Source organism: Triturus cristatus, chromosome 9 (assembly GCF_964204655.1).
Source record: "Triturus cristatus chromosome 9, aTriCri1.1, whole genome shotgun sequence".
Taxonomy (NCBI): domain Eukaryota; kingdom Metazoa; phylum Chordata; class Amphibia; order Caudata; family Salamandridae; genus Triturus; species Triturus cristatus.
The window spans coordinates 1280893870-1280911353 of record NC_140592.1 but is presented as its reverse complement, the minus strand read 5'-3'; the positions used below and the strand labels follow the sequence as shown (position 1 = coordinate 1280911353).

General features: G+C 50.0%; 1 protein-coding gene across 2 annotated transcripts in view; it reads left to right on the top strand.

Moving 5' to 3' along the window:
• SLC25A21 (solute carrier family 25 member 21) overlaps positions 1-17484 on the top strand; it is a 957302-nt gene that overhangs the window by 408320 nt on the left and 531498 nt on the right. For both annotated transcript variants that reach the window (XM_085627462.1, XM_085627461.1), the window contains exon 3: positions 1202-1250. In XM_085627462.1, coding sequence (XP_085483588.1) covers positions 1202-1250 — 49 coding nt within the window. The remainder of the gene's footprint in view (positions 1-1201; positions 1251-17484) is intronic.

Below are 17484 nucleotides of genomic sequence, written 5' to 3'. Positions count from 1 at the left end.
AAACACGACTTTTTCCCTGAAGCACTTTGAAGATTAGAATGTCCATTAGCGCGGGGATGCCTACGGGTGAGCAGGCGCCCTATAAATGCTTTTCAATTCAACTCAATGCTCCTCGGGCCCCATTCTCTGAGGCCCCTGTGCTCCTCGGGCCCCATTCTCTGAGGCCTCTCTGCTCCTAGGGTCCTGTTCCCTGAGGCCCCTATTCTCTGAGGCCCCTCTGCTCCTAGGGTCCTGTTCCCTGAGGCCCCTGTGGTCCTAGGGCCCCATTCTCTGAGGCCTCTCTGCTCCTAGGGTCCTGTTCCCTGAGGCCCCTATTCTCTGAGGCCCCTCTGCTCCTAGGGTCCTGTTCCCTGAGGCCCCTGTGGTCCTAGGGCCCCATTCTCTGAGGCCCCTCTGCTCCTAGGGTCCTGTTCCCTGAGGCCCCTGTGGTCCTAGGGCAACATTCTCTGAGGCCCCTCTGCTCCTAGGGTCCTGTTCCCTGAGGTCCCTGTGGTCCTAGGGCCCCATTCTCTGAGGCCCCTTTGCTCCTCGGGCCCCATTCTCTGAGGCCCCTGTGCTCCTCGGGCCCCATTCTCTGAGGCCTCTCTGCTCCTAGGGTCCTGTTCCCTGAGGCCCCTGTGGTCCTAGGGCCCCAGTCCCCGAGCCCCTTATGCTCATCGGGCCCTTTTCTCTGATACCTCTATGCTCGTATGACCCGTTCCCTGAAGCCCGTGTGCTCATGGGGCCCCATTCTCTGAGGCCCCTGTACCCATAGTGCCCTATTCTCCGAGCCCCCTGTGCTCCAAGAGTCCCATTCTCTAAGGCCCCTGTGCTCCTCGGGCCCCTCTCTCCGAGGCCCCTGTGCTCCTCGGGCCCCTCTCTCCGAGGCCCCTGTGCTCCTCGGGCCCCATTCTCCGAGGCACCTGTGCTCTTGGCCCCACCAGCGCTTGGGGTGGATTGAGTGCCACAGATGTAGGCGCTAGGCTGCCACTCTCTGCCGCGTGTAGTGAGGGGCCCTACATTCATAACTTTCTTGTTAGTGTTTGTTTTCTTCTCTTCCTTTTGTTGTTTTCACTTTTTTATTTGTATAAAGTGAGCCCCGATGTACAGAAGTTCAGTCTGCTGGGCGCTGCGAGTCTCCCTGCCCTGCAGGCCTCGCAGCGCTAGCTCTGGGCTCCGAGGCGCTGCACGGACACTAAGTCTCTCCCCTCTGTCTTCGCAGGTCTGGTGGAAATCTGCCTGATGCACCCCCTGGACGTGGTGAAGACCAGGTAAGGGAGTATCGACTCTGCCGCCCCCCCAGGCCCGAGCTGGGGGGGGGGGGGAGGGAGCGGGGGAGGGGGGCCAGGGGCAGGGCCTGCCCTGGGGGCTTCATCCTCTGGGGTCGGGGTGGGGAGGTGGGCACAGCGGCTTCACCCTACAAGGGCGTGTCTCTTCAGCTGCGTGTCTGCCGGGTGACGGCTGACTGTGGGGTCTGGGGGCCCCGGGAAGAGGTCACCCCACTCTGACACGTGCTTTCATGTGGAAACCAGACTTCCGGGTCCATGGCAGCAAAAGACGACTTTCAGGCTTCCCTGAAACAGACTGCGGGACTGTCTCTTATACATGGGGGTGGAGCTGCGGGACTGTCTCTTATACATGGGGGTGGAGCTGCGGGACTGTCTCTTATACATGGGGTGGAGCTGCGGGACTGTCTCTTATACATAGGGGTGGAGCTGTGTGCTGTCTCTTAGACATAGGGGTGGAGCTGCGGAACTGTCTCTTATACATGGGGGTGGAGCTGCGGGACTGTCTCTTATACATGGGGTGGAGCTGCGGGCTGTCTCTTATACATGGGGGTGGAGCTGCGGGACTGTCTCTTATACATGGGGTGGAGCTGCGGGCTGTCTCTTCTTCATGGGGGTGGAGCTGCGGGCTGTCTCTTATACATGGGGGTGGAGCTGCGGGACTGTCTCTTATACATGGGGTGGAGCTGTGGGACTGTCTCTTATACATGGGGTGGAGCTGCGGGTTGTCTCTTATACATGGGGTGGAGCTGTGTGCTGTCTCTTAGACATAGGGGTGGAGCTGCGGGTTGTCTTTTATACATGGGGGTGGGGGTGGAGCTGCGGGCTGTCCAGGCCCGGCTCCAGGAATTTATATTTGGGTGGGCCAAGGGTGCATTCGGGTGGGCCACTGCTGGCCCGATTCATCGCTTATATATCTAGCCTGGCCTGCTTCCGGGCCCTCCTTTAGCTCTTCTTAGTCTTACAAGGCCCAGTAAAACACACTCGTTTTCCAAGTCTCTTTCTAAATGTTATCACTCTCAAAGTGTTTTTTCCCATGTAATGTCCCGTTGATGGGAAGAGGAGGTTTCTGAGGTGGGAGTTTCAGGCAAGCGACACTACTCGGGCCCCCTCTGTGCGAGCCTTCAGGTAGAATCCCTCTTCATTACTACCTCCACCTGACCCCGGACTCTGCAGCGCACTCCCTTACAGGCTCCCTCTGTGCGAGCCTTCAGGGAGAATCCCTCTCCATTACTACCTCCACCTGATCCCGGACTCTGCAACGCACTCCCTTACAGGCTCCCTCTGTGCGAGCCTTCAGGGAGAATCCCTCTTCCTTACTCCCTCCGCCTGACCCCGGACTCTTCAGCGCACTCCCTTCTCTGGCTCCCTCTGTGCGAGCCTTCAGGGGGAATCCCTCTTCATTACTACCTCCACCTGACCCCGGACTCTGCAGCGCACTCCCTTACAGGCTCCCTCTGTGCGAGCCTTCAGGGAGAATCCCTCTTCATTACTACCTCCACCTGACCCCGGACTCTGCAGCGCACTCCCTTACAGGCTCCCTCTGTGCGAGTCTTCAGGGAGAATCCCTCTTCATACCTACCTCCACCTGACCCCGGACTCTGCAGCGCACTCCCTTACAGGCTCCCTCTGTGCGAGCCTTCAGGGAGAATCCCTCTTCATTACTACCTCCACCTGACCCCGGACTCTGCAGCACACTCCCTTACAGGCTCCCTCTGTGCGAGCCTTCAGGGAGAATCCCTCTTCATACCTACCTCCACCTGACCCCGGACTCTGCAGCGAGCTCCCTTACAGGCTTAATTATCCACCACCCCTCTCCATTGCATCGTATCTCACAGCTGACCTTAGGCCCCAGCTCCATATCAGCCACCAATCGGTTCCACTTTCATTAGTCCCAGAAAAAAACAATAGTAAAATCACCTTCAAACTTGAACATTGAATATAGCAGTGAATGTAATTAGCAGGCACTTTAAAGTATGCTCCACAGTTGTCTTAATCACCCGACTGTTAATTAAATAAACGAAAACAGAAAGGCTGTGACAGGGCCGGCTTTACTACTGGTGTGGAAGTCTTTTTTGGCACCACACCAATGACCTCTTTCTCTGTAGATAACTTAACTACCACCCTCCACCAGTGGCCCTCATCTCTCCGTAGCCCCTCCCCCTCATGGCCTCCTCCTCAAACTCCCTCACTACCACCCTACACCAGTGCCCCTCATCTTTCTGTAGTTCCCCCACCCCATGACTGCCTTCTCAGATTCCCTCACTGCAACCCTCCACTAGTGACCCTCATCTCTCTGTAGTTCCCCCCCCTCCCACCCGATGACCTCCTCCTCAGGTTCCCTCACTGCCATCCTTGCCCCTCATCGCTCTGTAGTTCCCCCCACCCCATGAACTCCCCCTCAGAAGCCCCCACTGCCACCCTCCACCAGCGCCCCTCATCTCTCCGTAGTTCCCCCCCACCCCATGACCTCCTCCTCAGATTCCCTCACTGCCACCCTCCACCAGCGCCCCTCATCTCTCCGTAGTTCCCCCCCACCCCATGACCTCCTCCTCAGATTCCCTCACTGCCACCCTCCACCATGCCCCTCATCTTTCTGTAGTTCCCCCCACCCCATGACCTCCTTCTCGGATTCCCTCACTGCCACCCTCCACTAGTGCCCCTCATCTCTCTGTAGTTCCCCTACCCCATTACCACCTCTTCTGCTTCCCTCACTGTCACCCTCCACCAGCACCCCTCATCTCCGTAGCTCACCTCACCCCTTGACCTCCTCCTCGGATTCCCTCACTGTCACCCTCAACCAGCGCCCCTCATCTCGCCGTAGTTCCCCCCCACCCCATGACCTCCTCCTCGGATTCCCTCACTGTCACCCTCAACCAGCGCCCCTCATCTCTCTGTAGTTCCCCCCACCCCATGACCTCCTCCTCAGATTCCCTCACTGCCAATCTCCACTAGTGACCCTCATCTCTCCGTAGCTCCCCCCCCCTCCGCCCCTTGACCTCCACCTCGGATTCTCTCACTGCCACCCTCCACCAGCGCCCCTCATCTCTCCGTTGCCCCTCTATCATATCCATTTCATTTGTTGTATAGCGCTACTCATATCCGTGTAGGATATCACAGTACTTTACATAACAGCACACGTTATACAGAGACAATAAATCCGTCTACGGGGAATGACACATAAGACAATGAGGATTACAAGGTGTAGGAATCACACGTCATCCATACTGGTGGGCCGGACATTTTACGAGGGTTTGGTCTGGAGAAGCTCAAACTCAGGATTTAAAGGGTACTCCAGTGGTTGGGGGTCAGCTTTACTGATAAAAATGTAGAACTTCCCAAAAAAACATTTTTTAGCAACATTAGAATAATGAAAGACTGGAGAAGTTCTAACTATATCACAACACAAAAAAGTGAAGTTTGTCTGCAGCTCTTTGATGACAGTTCATAGGTCACTGTCCTATGTTAGGATAGTAACTTCTGAACTGCAAGTAACACACGGATATCTGTGACAAAGGCAGTAACCCACTGAGCTATTCCCTTAAAATGATGTCTATCCGCATTTAAAAACTACCAGCAGACACATGGTTGCTCTGCAGCAGGATCGTAAATCACCAGTTATCTGATTTTTTTTTTTTATTGCTGTTGTACATCGGTGGCAGATTCACTGCGAGTGCCAAGGCTCACGTTTGGGTGGGCCTGGGGCTGTCTCTTATACATGGGGGTGGAGCTGCGGGCTCTCTCTCAGACATGTGGGTGGAGCTGCGGGCTGTCTCTTATACATGGGGTGGAGCTGCGGGCTGTCTCTTATACATGGGGTGAAGCTGCGGGCTGTCTCTTATACATGGGGGTGGAGCTGCGGGCTGTCTCTTAGACATGGACTTGGGGGTGGAGCTGCGGGACCGTCTCTTATACATGGGGGTGGAGCTGCGGGCTGTCTCTCAGACATGGGGGTGGAGCTGCGGGCTGTCTCTCAGACATGGGGGTGGAGCTGCGGGCTGTCTCTTATACATGGGGTTGGAGCTGCGGGCTGTCTCCCAGACATGGGGTTGGAGCTGCGGGCTGTCTTTTAGACATGGGGGTGGAGCTGCGGGCTGTCTCTTATACATGGGGTGGAGCTGCGGGCTGTCTCTCAGACATGGGGTGGAGCTGCGTGCTGTCTCTTATACATGGGGTGGAGCTGCGGGCTGTCTCTTATACATGAGGTGGAGCTGCGGGCTGTCTCTTATACATGGGGTGGAGCTGCGGGCTGTCTCTCAGACATGGGGGTGGAGCTGTGGGCTGTCTCTTAGACATGGGGTGGAGCTGGCGGCTGTCTCTTATACATGGGGTGGAGCTGCGGGCTGTCTCTTAGACATGGGGGTGGAGCTGCGGGCTGTCTCTTCTTCATGGGGGTGGAGCTGCGGGCTGTCTCTTATACATGGGGTGGAGCTGCGGGCTGTCTCTTAGACATGGGGGTGGAGTTGCGGGCTGTCTCTTCTTCATGGGGGTGGAGCTGCGGGCTGTCTCTTATACATGGGGTGGAGCTGCGGGCTGTCTCTTAGACATGGGGGTGGAGTTGCGGGCTGTCTCTTAGAGCTGTGGGCTGTCTCTGCGGATAGACTCTCGCGGCGGTGGTCCTGTCTCTACAGCAGAGGTCTCCAACCTTAGCTATAATGAGAGCTACTTAAGTTTGTAGGGTCGGCTCCACACAGGAGAGCTACTCGTTGCAGAAGTCTGCTCTACGGAAATGCCCAGCCAGATAAAAGGGGGACTCTGAGAGTGCCTCTTAGGCACACGGGGTCGTAGGCACCGGACGTACGGGTCCGGGGGTGCTGCAGCACCCCAAAAATAACCATGCTACAGTTCCAGGGGCGAATGAGCAATAAAGATGGCTTTACATGCTGTTTTTGTCTTGTCACATGTCTTGAAAGGCTTCTGGCACGCTGCTCATACTTTTAACCTAGAAACTGGTGTTTGCTTCTCTTTCTCTGACTGCTGAAGTGAATTATGCGTCAGTCTTTCTGGCGTGAAAGGTGAGGCTGTAGGATGTTGTTTTCTTAAAGCGCACAACAACTTTTAAATATCTGTAAATGAACTGTACAACTATTTCAAAATTAATAAACAGGAAAAAACAAACGCGGCTTGGTTTTATACCTTCCACAGCTCACTTTTAGCAAATTATTTTTTCTTGTAGTGTAAGCATTCCAGGAGAGTGCACCTGTTTTTCAGCTGTCTCCTCATGCTTCAATTCCCCACCTGCACCCCACGGTGCTCTCTCTCTCACCTATGTACTTATCTTCCCCACCCGTGTGCATCTCACCTCCATGTGCCACGCTACTCTCTCAATTGTGTTCTCCCCCATGTGCCATGCTGCTCTCACCCATGTGCCACGCTGCGCTCTCTCACCTGTGTGCGCCCTCAGTGCACCACGCTGCTCTCTTACAAGTGTGCTCTCCCATGCACCGCGCTGCTCTTTCACCCATGTGCTCCCCCATGTGTCATGCTGCTCTCTCACCTGTGAACTCCCCCCATGCACCACACTGTTCTCTCTCACATGTGCGCAGCTGAAGGAAGTGACCCGTTTAGGGCCACCGGGTCACTGATGACCACCTCTCAGCCTTCTGTACTAAATGAAGAGTCGGGCAGACAGTGGAGAATACAAACCAATACCTGTTTATGCATAAGCACTCGGAGTGGAGCCCCGTCTGTCCAGTCGCTAGGAGTGCTGCAGAGGGACTGACATCAACGAGCATCAAGATACATTATGTACGTTTCATAACCGGGCGAAAGCACGCCTGCAGTGGAATGTTCCAAGCAGGTGCAGTTAAACAGCGAAATACAGAAAAAAATGGTCAGCGCTCATATCTTACATAAACTAATATACTCCAAGGTCGTTCCAGCCGGAGCCCGTAACCAGACAAGGGGAGAGGGCCTCTATCTAATGAGAAGGCTACGCGCTGACATGAACAGTGTAGACATTACTGAAACAAAACCTAACGTTCAAGAAACGAAACTCAGGAGAGGGCATTTCTCGGAACTGAACAAGATCAGTTTCGAAAAGCCTAAAATGGGGGCTGAAAAGAAAATGGCGCCGCGAATGCTAACTTACATGGAACACTGCGTGAGCATAAACAGTTTCTATTCTAACAGACCCTCTTTTAGCATGAGCTAAAACATTTTCTAACCGCAACAAGAGGAAACAAAACTGCAAACAGTAATAAGAAATCTCATTAATAAACAGCTATGAGCACTCCATGCTATCGGCATCAGAACGTGAAACAGCAAGGCGGGAGGAATTCTCGAATATTCATCATACCGCAATATCCTTTTGAATCATTCTAGCTGCATTTGTGTCGTGAAGTGATTTCTTCTTTTTAGGGGTGAGAATAATGGTACAATAGGAGCAGCAGAAGGGGAGACATTGAATAAGGGCACAGCAAAGCCCCAATATCCCGATCAGATAGATCACAGTTTCAAGAATCCAGCCCAGCCGCCAAAAAGAGAGCAACTCCCGTTCCCACTCTCCATTCCTTTGACGTTTTCAAGGATATCTGACATGTGTTTGGTAATATCCTTTTACATATTCTTGGTCCCGACCATACACTGATCGCCCACCACCGCTCTTAGCTAGAATGAAACCAACTGCATATCTGCTCTGCTCTGAATATATCTGCATACTCTCCAACGGAGTGGTGATGTCACGCAAAGCTGCTACCGTGGTATTAGATAACATTTGCAGCTCACATCCGAAGTATTCTCTAGCGTTCTCACCCCCCCCCCCCCCATGGAAGTACCGCCCAAGGTGAAGCTAGAAGAAAGGATGGACCCAAAACTGATGCCGTTACTATAACAATCGACCTCTATGTTGGTCACTCCCTCGCAGAATTTTTTTCTTCAGAGTCCCTTGAACCCATCGTATGTTAGGCTTGGCATATTTACAAGGCACACCCAAGGGCAATACCATTCCAAGAGCTACATTATCTGTACCATTATGAACATTAGAATCCGTCCCATTAGACAAAAAGAAAAACCCTGGGTGTGCATAAATCGATGCTGCATAATCCAGTGCTGCATACCTAGAGTTCATTCCGAAGGTACTTGGATACTCGTCATTCACCAAGGGGATCGTATTTTTGTACAGCACTATTCCCGAACAATTTATAGATAGTGAAGTATCGGTGTTATTCACAATGGGACAACAAGCAGGATAATAACTGGCCTCTCGGGTAGCTATCAAGGCCTTGTAGTGCCAACCCACCAAGGTGACAGTCTGTTTCTCCATATAAAAACTGTTGCAATATGTATTGTTATCACAAACTGGATAAACCATTCCCAGTGGCTTTCTATGATATAGATATGGCCCGGATAATTAAACCAAACACTCCTTCCACTTCTGTGAACTGGGGTGGCCGAGTATGTGTAATTTACAAGTGACAATGGATAGCAGGCCACAAACTCATGACAGATTGGGTGGGGTAACAAGCTGTCCCCTCCCCCGAAGAACCTCTTATGTGTTTCTAAAAATACATTATTACTCGGGCTGTTCTTTTATTTTTTTTCAGGAAGATAACCTTACCCTTCTACGCAAAGGCATACTTTGATCATTTTCCATAATCCATGACACCCCACACAGTATTATTATCAGCAAGACCAAACAAAAAGACCTATTATTCTGTGTTTCCGTGTCCTCACCACATTATGCTGTGCAACAAGACCATTGGCTGTTCCTCTTCAGCAACCTTCCCACCAAAGAGATGCTAATTGATCAAAACAAAAAAAGAAAATTCAAGAAAAAATACAAGTTCCCAGAGTCCGTCAGAGCCTCACTGGTACAGGCTCCTGTTGTCTGTTAATAAGTTGGCGCTCTTGAGCACCGACAGTGGCGCTTGCTCTGTCCTAAGCTCTTTTAATCTATCCCACGTCGATAAAGATGGTATACCTTCAAGATATACTTCTGCTCTCTCTAGATAATGTTCGAACAACAAAGGCAAAGTGAGCACAACATTTCCACCAATTTCAGTTAATGCCGTTGGTACTGTGACTCAGCACTACCTATCTTACACAGTCCATCCTTAATCTTTCTTCTCCTTGGACTCAGTATCCCTCAGCCGAGGGCGCAAATTGTACTTGGCACTGTGTGATCAATAAACAAAGGCTCCTGGATAGCTCGTATTTCTGGTGGGACAGCCTCATTCAAAACATCATTGTTGTTCTTATCTGTGTCCATGTCAACTTGGCGTCGCTGAAGGGAACAAACCTGGACACCTGCTCAGACTCCGTGTCGCCAACGCCCTCTTGGACCCACTGGTTGTATGGCAACGGCAAAGGAATCCTCCGGCAGTTCTTTCGACCAGCAACCTTTACAGCCGTCCGTGTCACCAACGGAACCTGCTCAAGACCTTTCCAGCACAGCTCCAAACTTTTCTTCCGCTGAAAATTCCTTATGAGAATAATATCCCAGGCTGAATGTCGCGGACAGGCCCCTCTGGTACAGAAGGTACAGCCTCCCGGACCTGTTGGCGAATAGAACGTTAACATTCTGTTAACTGGACAAGATAATCAAGCAACACAGGATATTCAATATCTGAGTATTTACAAGGACGTGGGTCGCCGCAGACATTCGCGGGGTGGCCGAACACGACCTCATAAGGTGACAATACTGTTCTAGAATGAGCTGTGGTTCTTGTCGACAGAAGAGCTAACGGTAGAGCATCTGGCCATTTCAACCCTCTTGTCTCTTGAATTTTTGCTAATTTCAGTTTGAGAGTACCATTGTACTTCTCAACCAAACCTGCAGACTGTGGATGATTGGCAGCATGAAATTTCTGTTTAACGTGCCAACATTCACAAATCAATTTAATCACTTTCCCATTAAAATGACTTCCGTTGTCACTCCAGATAATCCGGGGCAAGCCGAAACGAGGAAAGTCCTCTTTGAGGAGTACCTTCGCCGTCGTAATAGCCGTATTGCCTTTAGTAGGGTAGGCCTCAACCCGTTTACTGAACGCACATGCAACCACCAAAACGTACTTAAGATTATTACATCTATCTAATTCAATATAGTCCATTTGGAGGACTGCAAAAAGAAACGTAGGTGGTGCAAAATTGCCAGGTGGTGTAGGGGTACTCTTCCCTAGATTATGCTTCATACAGACCATGCAGTATTTCACCAAATGCGCAGCTGTCTCAAAGATGTTATCATTATGCCATACATGGTCTAATACTTTACAAATGTCCTTTAGACTAATGTGAGCTGGACCATGTGCCATACTAACCACAGGAAGAACGTATGCATCCGGCAACATCCATTTCTGTTGTTCAGATTTATCAATCCAACACCCTTCCTCGTTCAACTGTGCTGTACTCACCTGCCATTTCGCTAGTTTTTCTATTGTGGTTTCAATTTGTATCTCCTTTACACTCTCAAGGGTATTTTCAAACGTAACCTCGGGAACCCATCTAGCTAGACCTGCAACAAGCATACGTTTCATTTTACTTCGGGCCGTTTCCTTAGCTACCTGATCTGAAAAAGCATTGCCTCTACCCACATCATCAATAACCTTTCTATGGACACTGCACTTGATTATTGCCGATTTCTTGGGGAGCGTTGAAGCAGTCAAAAGCTGCAATATAAGGTGGCCCATGCTGAGTCTTGGTACCATGAGAGGTAAGAAACCCTCTTTCTGCCCAGAGTCGCCCATAATTATGCGTGGCCCGAATGTGTACGGTTTGTCAGTATAAATATTGATAACCAACCCTTCACTCAATCCGCAAGCTCGAATAAGGGCAGCAAGCTCAGCAGCTTGAGCCAACTGAAAGGCAACACCGTATGCAACGTAGTGATAGCATAAGCTGCAGTAGTGGTGCCATCTGGTAATTTGAAATGTTTGTCGACTGCATCATTGTCAGAAGGGAGGGGTAGTAACGTGGCTGGATTCAGAGTGGCGCATCTTTTGATTGTAATATGTTTAGCAAACATTGTCTATTCATAGCCAGTAAGATGTGCGCTGGTGAGGTGCTGTGTCTGTGTCTTATTCAAAAGTGTATCTACAGCATGGGGTACCATAACTGTGAGGTCAGTATCAAGTACGAGTCCAGCCGACTGTCTAATTGAAGTGGCCACAGCCACGACCGCTCTCCGACAACTCGGAAGGGCTCTTGCGACAGGGTCAAGCACAGTGGAAAAGTAAGCGCAAGGTCTCTGTTTGTCCCCAAACTTTTGTGTTAAAACAAAGTGCGCAACCAGCCATCTCATGAACATCGAGCACAAACGGTTTGTTACAATTCGATGTGCCAAGCACCGGAGCCGAACAAAGTGCAGTTTTTAATTGCTCAAAGGACTGCTGCCATTTGGGCGTCCAAGGCAAAGGCTCATGCACTGCTTTCGTTGTTAGTAGAAGCAAAGGTTTGATTAGTAATGAATAGTTTGGGATCCACTAGCGACAGTAGGAAGAAATACCTATAAAAGCATGTACATCTTTCTGAGTTAGTGGAATAGGCATTTTAACAATAGTACTTCCTACCCTCCTTCGACAGTAGGTGACCATGATAGGTGACCTCTTATTGACAATATTGAAATTTCGATGGAGAGACCCTATGTCCATGACGTACCAAATGCAGCAACAATTTCACTGTACTCTCTTTGCAGCCCTGTTCCGTATCATAAGCAATTAACAAGTCATCAACATACTGCACCAATACGTTACCTGGAGAAAGTGATAGTGAATCTAACTGATTTTTTAATGCCGGACTATAAATACTAGGACTCTCTGTATAGCCTTGAGGAGCACGACAGAATTTAAAGCTTCTGCCGGCTAGTGTAAATCCAAACAAATACCTACTGTCTGGGTGGATAGGAATACTAAAAAATGCACTTTTCAGATCAATGACAGAAAATAACTTAGCAGTAGATGGAATCATCGTTGAAAGCGTAGTGATATCAGGAACCAACAGAAACTGAGGAAGTACAATTGTATTAACCTCTTGCGAGACTTTCCTACCTGATAGCTGGCATAATCTGAGGCGTTTTCTCTATCCAGGGCACATTCCCTCTTCTGCTGCCCGTCTCCCTCCCGCCGCCGCCACTCTAACGCGGCCGCCGTGTGGAGGGGGACCACAGTTCCCATCATTCCCAGCGGCGGAAACAGGAAGCCGCATCCCGTAGTCTCGCGCCTGGAGGCGCATAAATTTCAGCACAGCCGCTGGCGGAGCGGGCGAGACTTTCCTACCTGATAGCTGGCATAATCGGAGGCGTTTTCTCTTTCCAGGGCACATTCCCTCTTCTGCTGCCCGTCTCCCTCCCGCCGCCGCCACTCTAACGCGGCCGCCGTGTGGAGGGGGACCACAGTTCCCATCATTCACAGCGGCGGAAACAGGAAGCCGCATCCCGTAGTCTCGCGCCTGGAGGCGCATACATTTCAGCACAGCCGCTGGCGGAGCGGGCGAGACTTTCCTACCTGATAGCTGGCATAATCGGAGGCGTTTTCTCTTTCCAGGGCACATTCCCTCTTCTGCTGCCCGTCTCCCTCCCGCCGCCGCCACTGTAACGCGGCCGCCGTGTGGAGGGGGACCACAGTTCCCATCATTCACAGCGGCGGAAACAGGAAGCCGCATCCTGTAGTCTCGCGCCTGGAGGCGCATAAATTTCAGCACAGCCGCTGGCGGAGCGGGCGAGACTTTCCTACCTGATAGCTGGAATAATCGGAGGCGTTTTCTCTTTCCAGGGCATAGTCCCTCTTCTGCTGCCCGTCTCCCTCCCGCCGCCGCCACTCTAACGCGGCCGCCGTGTGGAGGGGGACCACAGTTCCCATCATTCACAGCGGCGGAAACAGGAAGCCGCATCCCGTAGTCTCGTGCCTGGAGGTGCATAAATTTCAGCACAGCCACAGCCTCGCGGGACCGCGCGCGGGCGGGGCCGGGCGAAGCCCGGGAACGGGCGGGCCCGTTTAAGCCCGTTAAAGACCGGTTAAGACTGGACTGGGCTCCCCCTCTTATATTTGCTTTATGAACTGCCGTCCTGTCTCTTGATTTATTTCTTCCAACTGCTGAACTGTTAACTGCTAATTCTTGGTTTCACTACCTGGTAGTCCATATTGTATTATCATTGGTATGATGGCTAGGGGTAGCAGGAGCAAAACTGCACATGGGGCAGTGCATACATCTGGCCCAATTGATCAATATACTACTAGGGCTAATGAGGCGATAAATCAAGGTATATAACTTTTGGAGCGTAGGGTTTCTCAGGATTTGGCTTTAGCCAGGCGATCTTCAATAGGCCCTTTAGCATTAGCCAAGACACCCACAAACCTAAGGGATATTAGGCCTCTAATTGAAGTTCAAGTTGAAACACATAGTGTGCCAAACATGGTTGATCTTTCGGCATCTCTGGCTCTTTCGGATATGCAATTAAGTGAGGCGCTTGAGAGGACGTCTGAACTTTTTACGAGCCCGAGGCAGGAGGTCCCCAATATTGAGCATTTAAGGGGGAAGAGGGAGGGTGCTATCCCAAAACGAAAGAAGCCTAAGGAAGCGATAAAATGTAAACGCAAATCCAATAAAAAACCTCCCACTACTCATACGCCATGTAAAAATGCACTCACACAGAGCGGCACAATTAATATAGTTACGGATATATCAGCCCTTTCCTCGAACCCAACTAATCATAGTGAGCCTGGTAGTTTGGGTGAGGGCTGTAAAGTTTGCGAGGCAAACAATCAACTACTACTCGGATTAGGAGAACTCATTAAAATTTATATGCAACCCATAGAACTATCTCTTTCAAATATTGAAAAGCAGATAGCTTCCATGAATGCATCTTCTAAGTTTCAGACGGGTGCCGGGTTGGCTAAACCAGGGCAGCTAAAAGCAGATAACATAAATCCAACGGCGGAGCTGAAAGTGTCAAAAGCACCTTCTAATGAGCCAAATACAAAATCAAAGCTACCGCCAGCCGTATTGAAGAAGGTTGTAGAGCCATCTAAATCCCCAGTCCCTTCCGATAACACGAAAGCTATACCATTCAAACCATCTGGGCCACTGCATAATAATGATAAGAATAGGGGTGAGAGCGGGCACCCTATACATTTACCATTAGAAGCAGACCCATATGTTGTAATTATGACCGGTGTTCCCGAGTTAAGCCCAAACACAGAGGAACCGACATGGTCCTTAAAAAACAAGGTACAGCATTGGCTCACTATTAACAGACCGCTCCCACTTCATTGCGGTAGCAGGATCTTAATGGTGCGCAGGGTGCCCTGGTTAGGAAACGAAAAGAAAGTGACTCGGGGGGGACGGGGGGGGGGGGGGGGGGGATTGCGTCATAGTCAACTTTCACGACCCGCGTACGGCTGACTATATTTGCCGTCGGGGTATGTGGGCAAAGAATGATGGAATAGAGACGAGAAGGCTCTCTTTCTTCTATCCCCCTACAAATTGTTGCACTGTCACCCCTGATAGGAGCAGGCCACAAGCAAGTAATTGGAATAGAAGAAGGGAGTGGGATGATTGGTCTGGTTATGAGGGTAGAGACATAGCTCCTTCTGTAGGTTGGAGAGACATACCAGTTGCTAATAGATTCAGCTGCCTAGAAGCAGTGGATTGACCATTATCGTGTACAGGATATGGCCCTGAGGGCATTGAACACACCAGTCCCAAATTTCCACAATCTATAGTTAGCTCTATGACTAATAAAAGCATAGATATTAACTATATAACTCCAACTTTGCAGACAATCGATCAAGAAATCTTGCAGGTTACAGCTCTATGCCCCTGCCCTATTTCCACATCAGGGCTTAATATTGCACAGTCTATGCCCTCTACTGACTTTGTCTCCTGTTGCACCCATGGCCTCTATTGAATACCCGGGTCCCCAAAATAGCGATGTTCATGATCTTAGGGGTACTCTAAAGATCCTAAGTTGGAACCCAGCAGGCATCCAAAGGAAATTGTGCTTACCTGAGTGGAATGCCTTAGTGGAGGCGCATAAGATCTGTCTGTTTCAGGAGACTTGGAGTTTAGAACCACTCTATCGAGTTGGATATGTTACATATTTTGTCCCTGCAGTACTCCCCAGAAATGGGAAGGGTCGCCCCTCGGGAGGCCTTCTCATTTGGGTAAGCATTGCCTTAAACTGCTGCATAAAACTTAAGCTAATCAATAGCCCTGACATTTTAGGAATTTCTTTGAGAGGCCCTCGTAGGGGATTAACCCTCGATTTGTTCAATATATATGTCAGAGGCACTAAATATGGGTCTATGTCCCCGATAGTGACCATTCTGGAAACGGAACTTAGTGAAAATACAGTAGATGCCCAAGTCCTGGTTGCGGGAGACTTTAATTGCACCTATGAGCCTCTCACAACAGATGATATTCTGGACCCGGGTGAGGATGATGCTAGATGGGGTATCCCAGCCCTAACTATTCCTCCGATTAAAAAATGGTCCCAAAGTGCGATTCAGCTGAACGCTGTAACGTTGGAGTTCGGTCTAAGAGCCACTAATGGCCGTACAAGTTTAGACCCCACGGGTGCCGTCACATTTAAAAGAGTCAACCATACCTCAAGGATTGACTACATCCTGCTAGATTTTTCACTTTGGGGTCTGGTACAGGATATGGTAGTCTTACCTACTGTGGAAAGCGACCATAACTCCCTTTCCTTGTCTCTCAGAAATCCTTGGCTCAATGAAATAATTAAAATATCCCCTAAGCAAGCTCACAAAATTTCTGTCTCCTCTTGTGGGAGACGCTTGAAGTGGAATTTAGTTTCAGCTGATGAAATTAAACTTAACACTATCAATGCAATGCTTATAGCCTCACAAATGGAGTTGGATAACATCGATCCGGCCCTGTCAACTTTTGGAAGGGTCACATCCATTTTTGAGGGAACACTTAGGCTTATTGGGAATGTATTTTTGAAAAAGGAGTGTGTGGGTAAGAATACGGCAATTCGGAACCCTAGGGGTAAGCATGAATGGTACACATCTGCATGCAGGCATGCAAAAACTCTTTTGATTGGGGCTTTCAAAAGCAAATCCCAAGTAACGATACAGGGAGCTAGAAATAACTATAAGCAAACCCTGGCAAGTGCACGAAAGGAGTGGGAAGAAGAGTACTGGTGCACCTTAAAAGAGGCAAGGTCTGGGAAAGATTCAAGGCGCTTCTGGGATACAATTAGAGCTAAAAATAGACCAGACAGCGACCTTATAACATGTAATATCACCAGCCAAGTGTGGGTTAATCACTTTTCTAAATTGTATACTCGCCAAACTGGTGATATCACCACAGCTATCTCCAATGATGAACAGGGCTGGGGGGTGGCTCTAGTAAATTCTGACCTTCCAATAAAAAGAGTAGAGCATGTTACTGGTACTATTTGTACTATTATGCCCCAAAAGGACTGGGAGGTAGATTTAGCAGATCCTGATTTTTCTATAAAAGAAGTAGAGTATGCCATTAGTACTATCATGCCCCAAAAGGCGGCCGGCCCAGATGGTATCCCCGGGGATCTGCTACGTTCAGATATCCCGAAATGGGGTAAACTTATCTACTGCCTGCTTAATGCTATCAGTAGGGGTGCACCGATTCCCACATCTTGGAAAGGGGCGGAGGTTGTTCCTATCTTTAAAAAGGAGGCCAGGGACGACCCATCGAACTATAAACCCATAAGCCTGCTGGACATAACCCAAAAGGTAGTCGGCAGGGTGTTGTTGGTTAGAATATTACAATGGATCGGTGAAAACAACATCCTTTCTGACTACCAGGCAGGTTTCAGAGCAGGCACTGGCACAATTGAACAAGCTTTTAGATTGTTGTTAGTGTACTGGAAGGTGGTGGTCATAGGCAAAGGCAGTCTCTACCTCGCGTTTATCGATTTAAAGACTGCCTTTGACCTAGTACCTAGGGAGACTCTTTGGAGAGTCCTTGCTGACATGGGGATACCCCATTACATTCTACTGTTAATTGTAAGGCTCCACGAAAATACCTTTGCCCAGATTAGATGGGGCAGGGACGGAGAGAAAACTAGCAGAATCCCGGTAGAGAGAGGGGTTCGCCAGGGATGTGTTCTAGCTCCCACCCTTTTTTCTTTGTATGTCAACGGTGTGGTCGAGCATCTGTTGAAAGATCCTTCAGATGAACCATCCCTGGCGGGGGGCGTATCCCTACCCTCCTCTTTGCGGATGACACGCTCTTACTGTCCAAATCCCCAATGGGCCTTCAAAAATTACTTAATAACTTC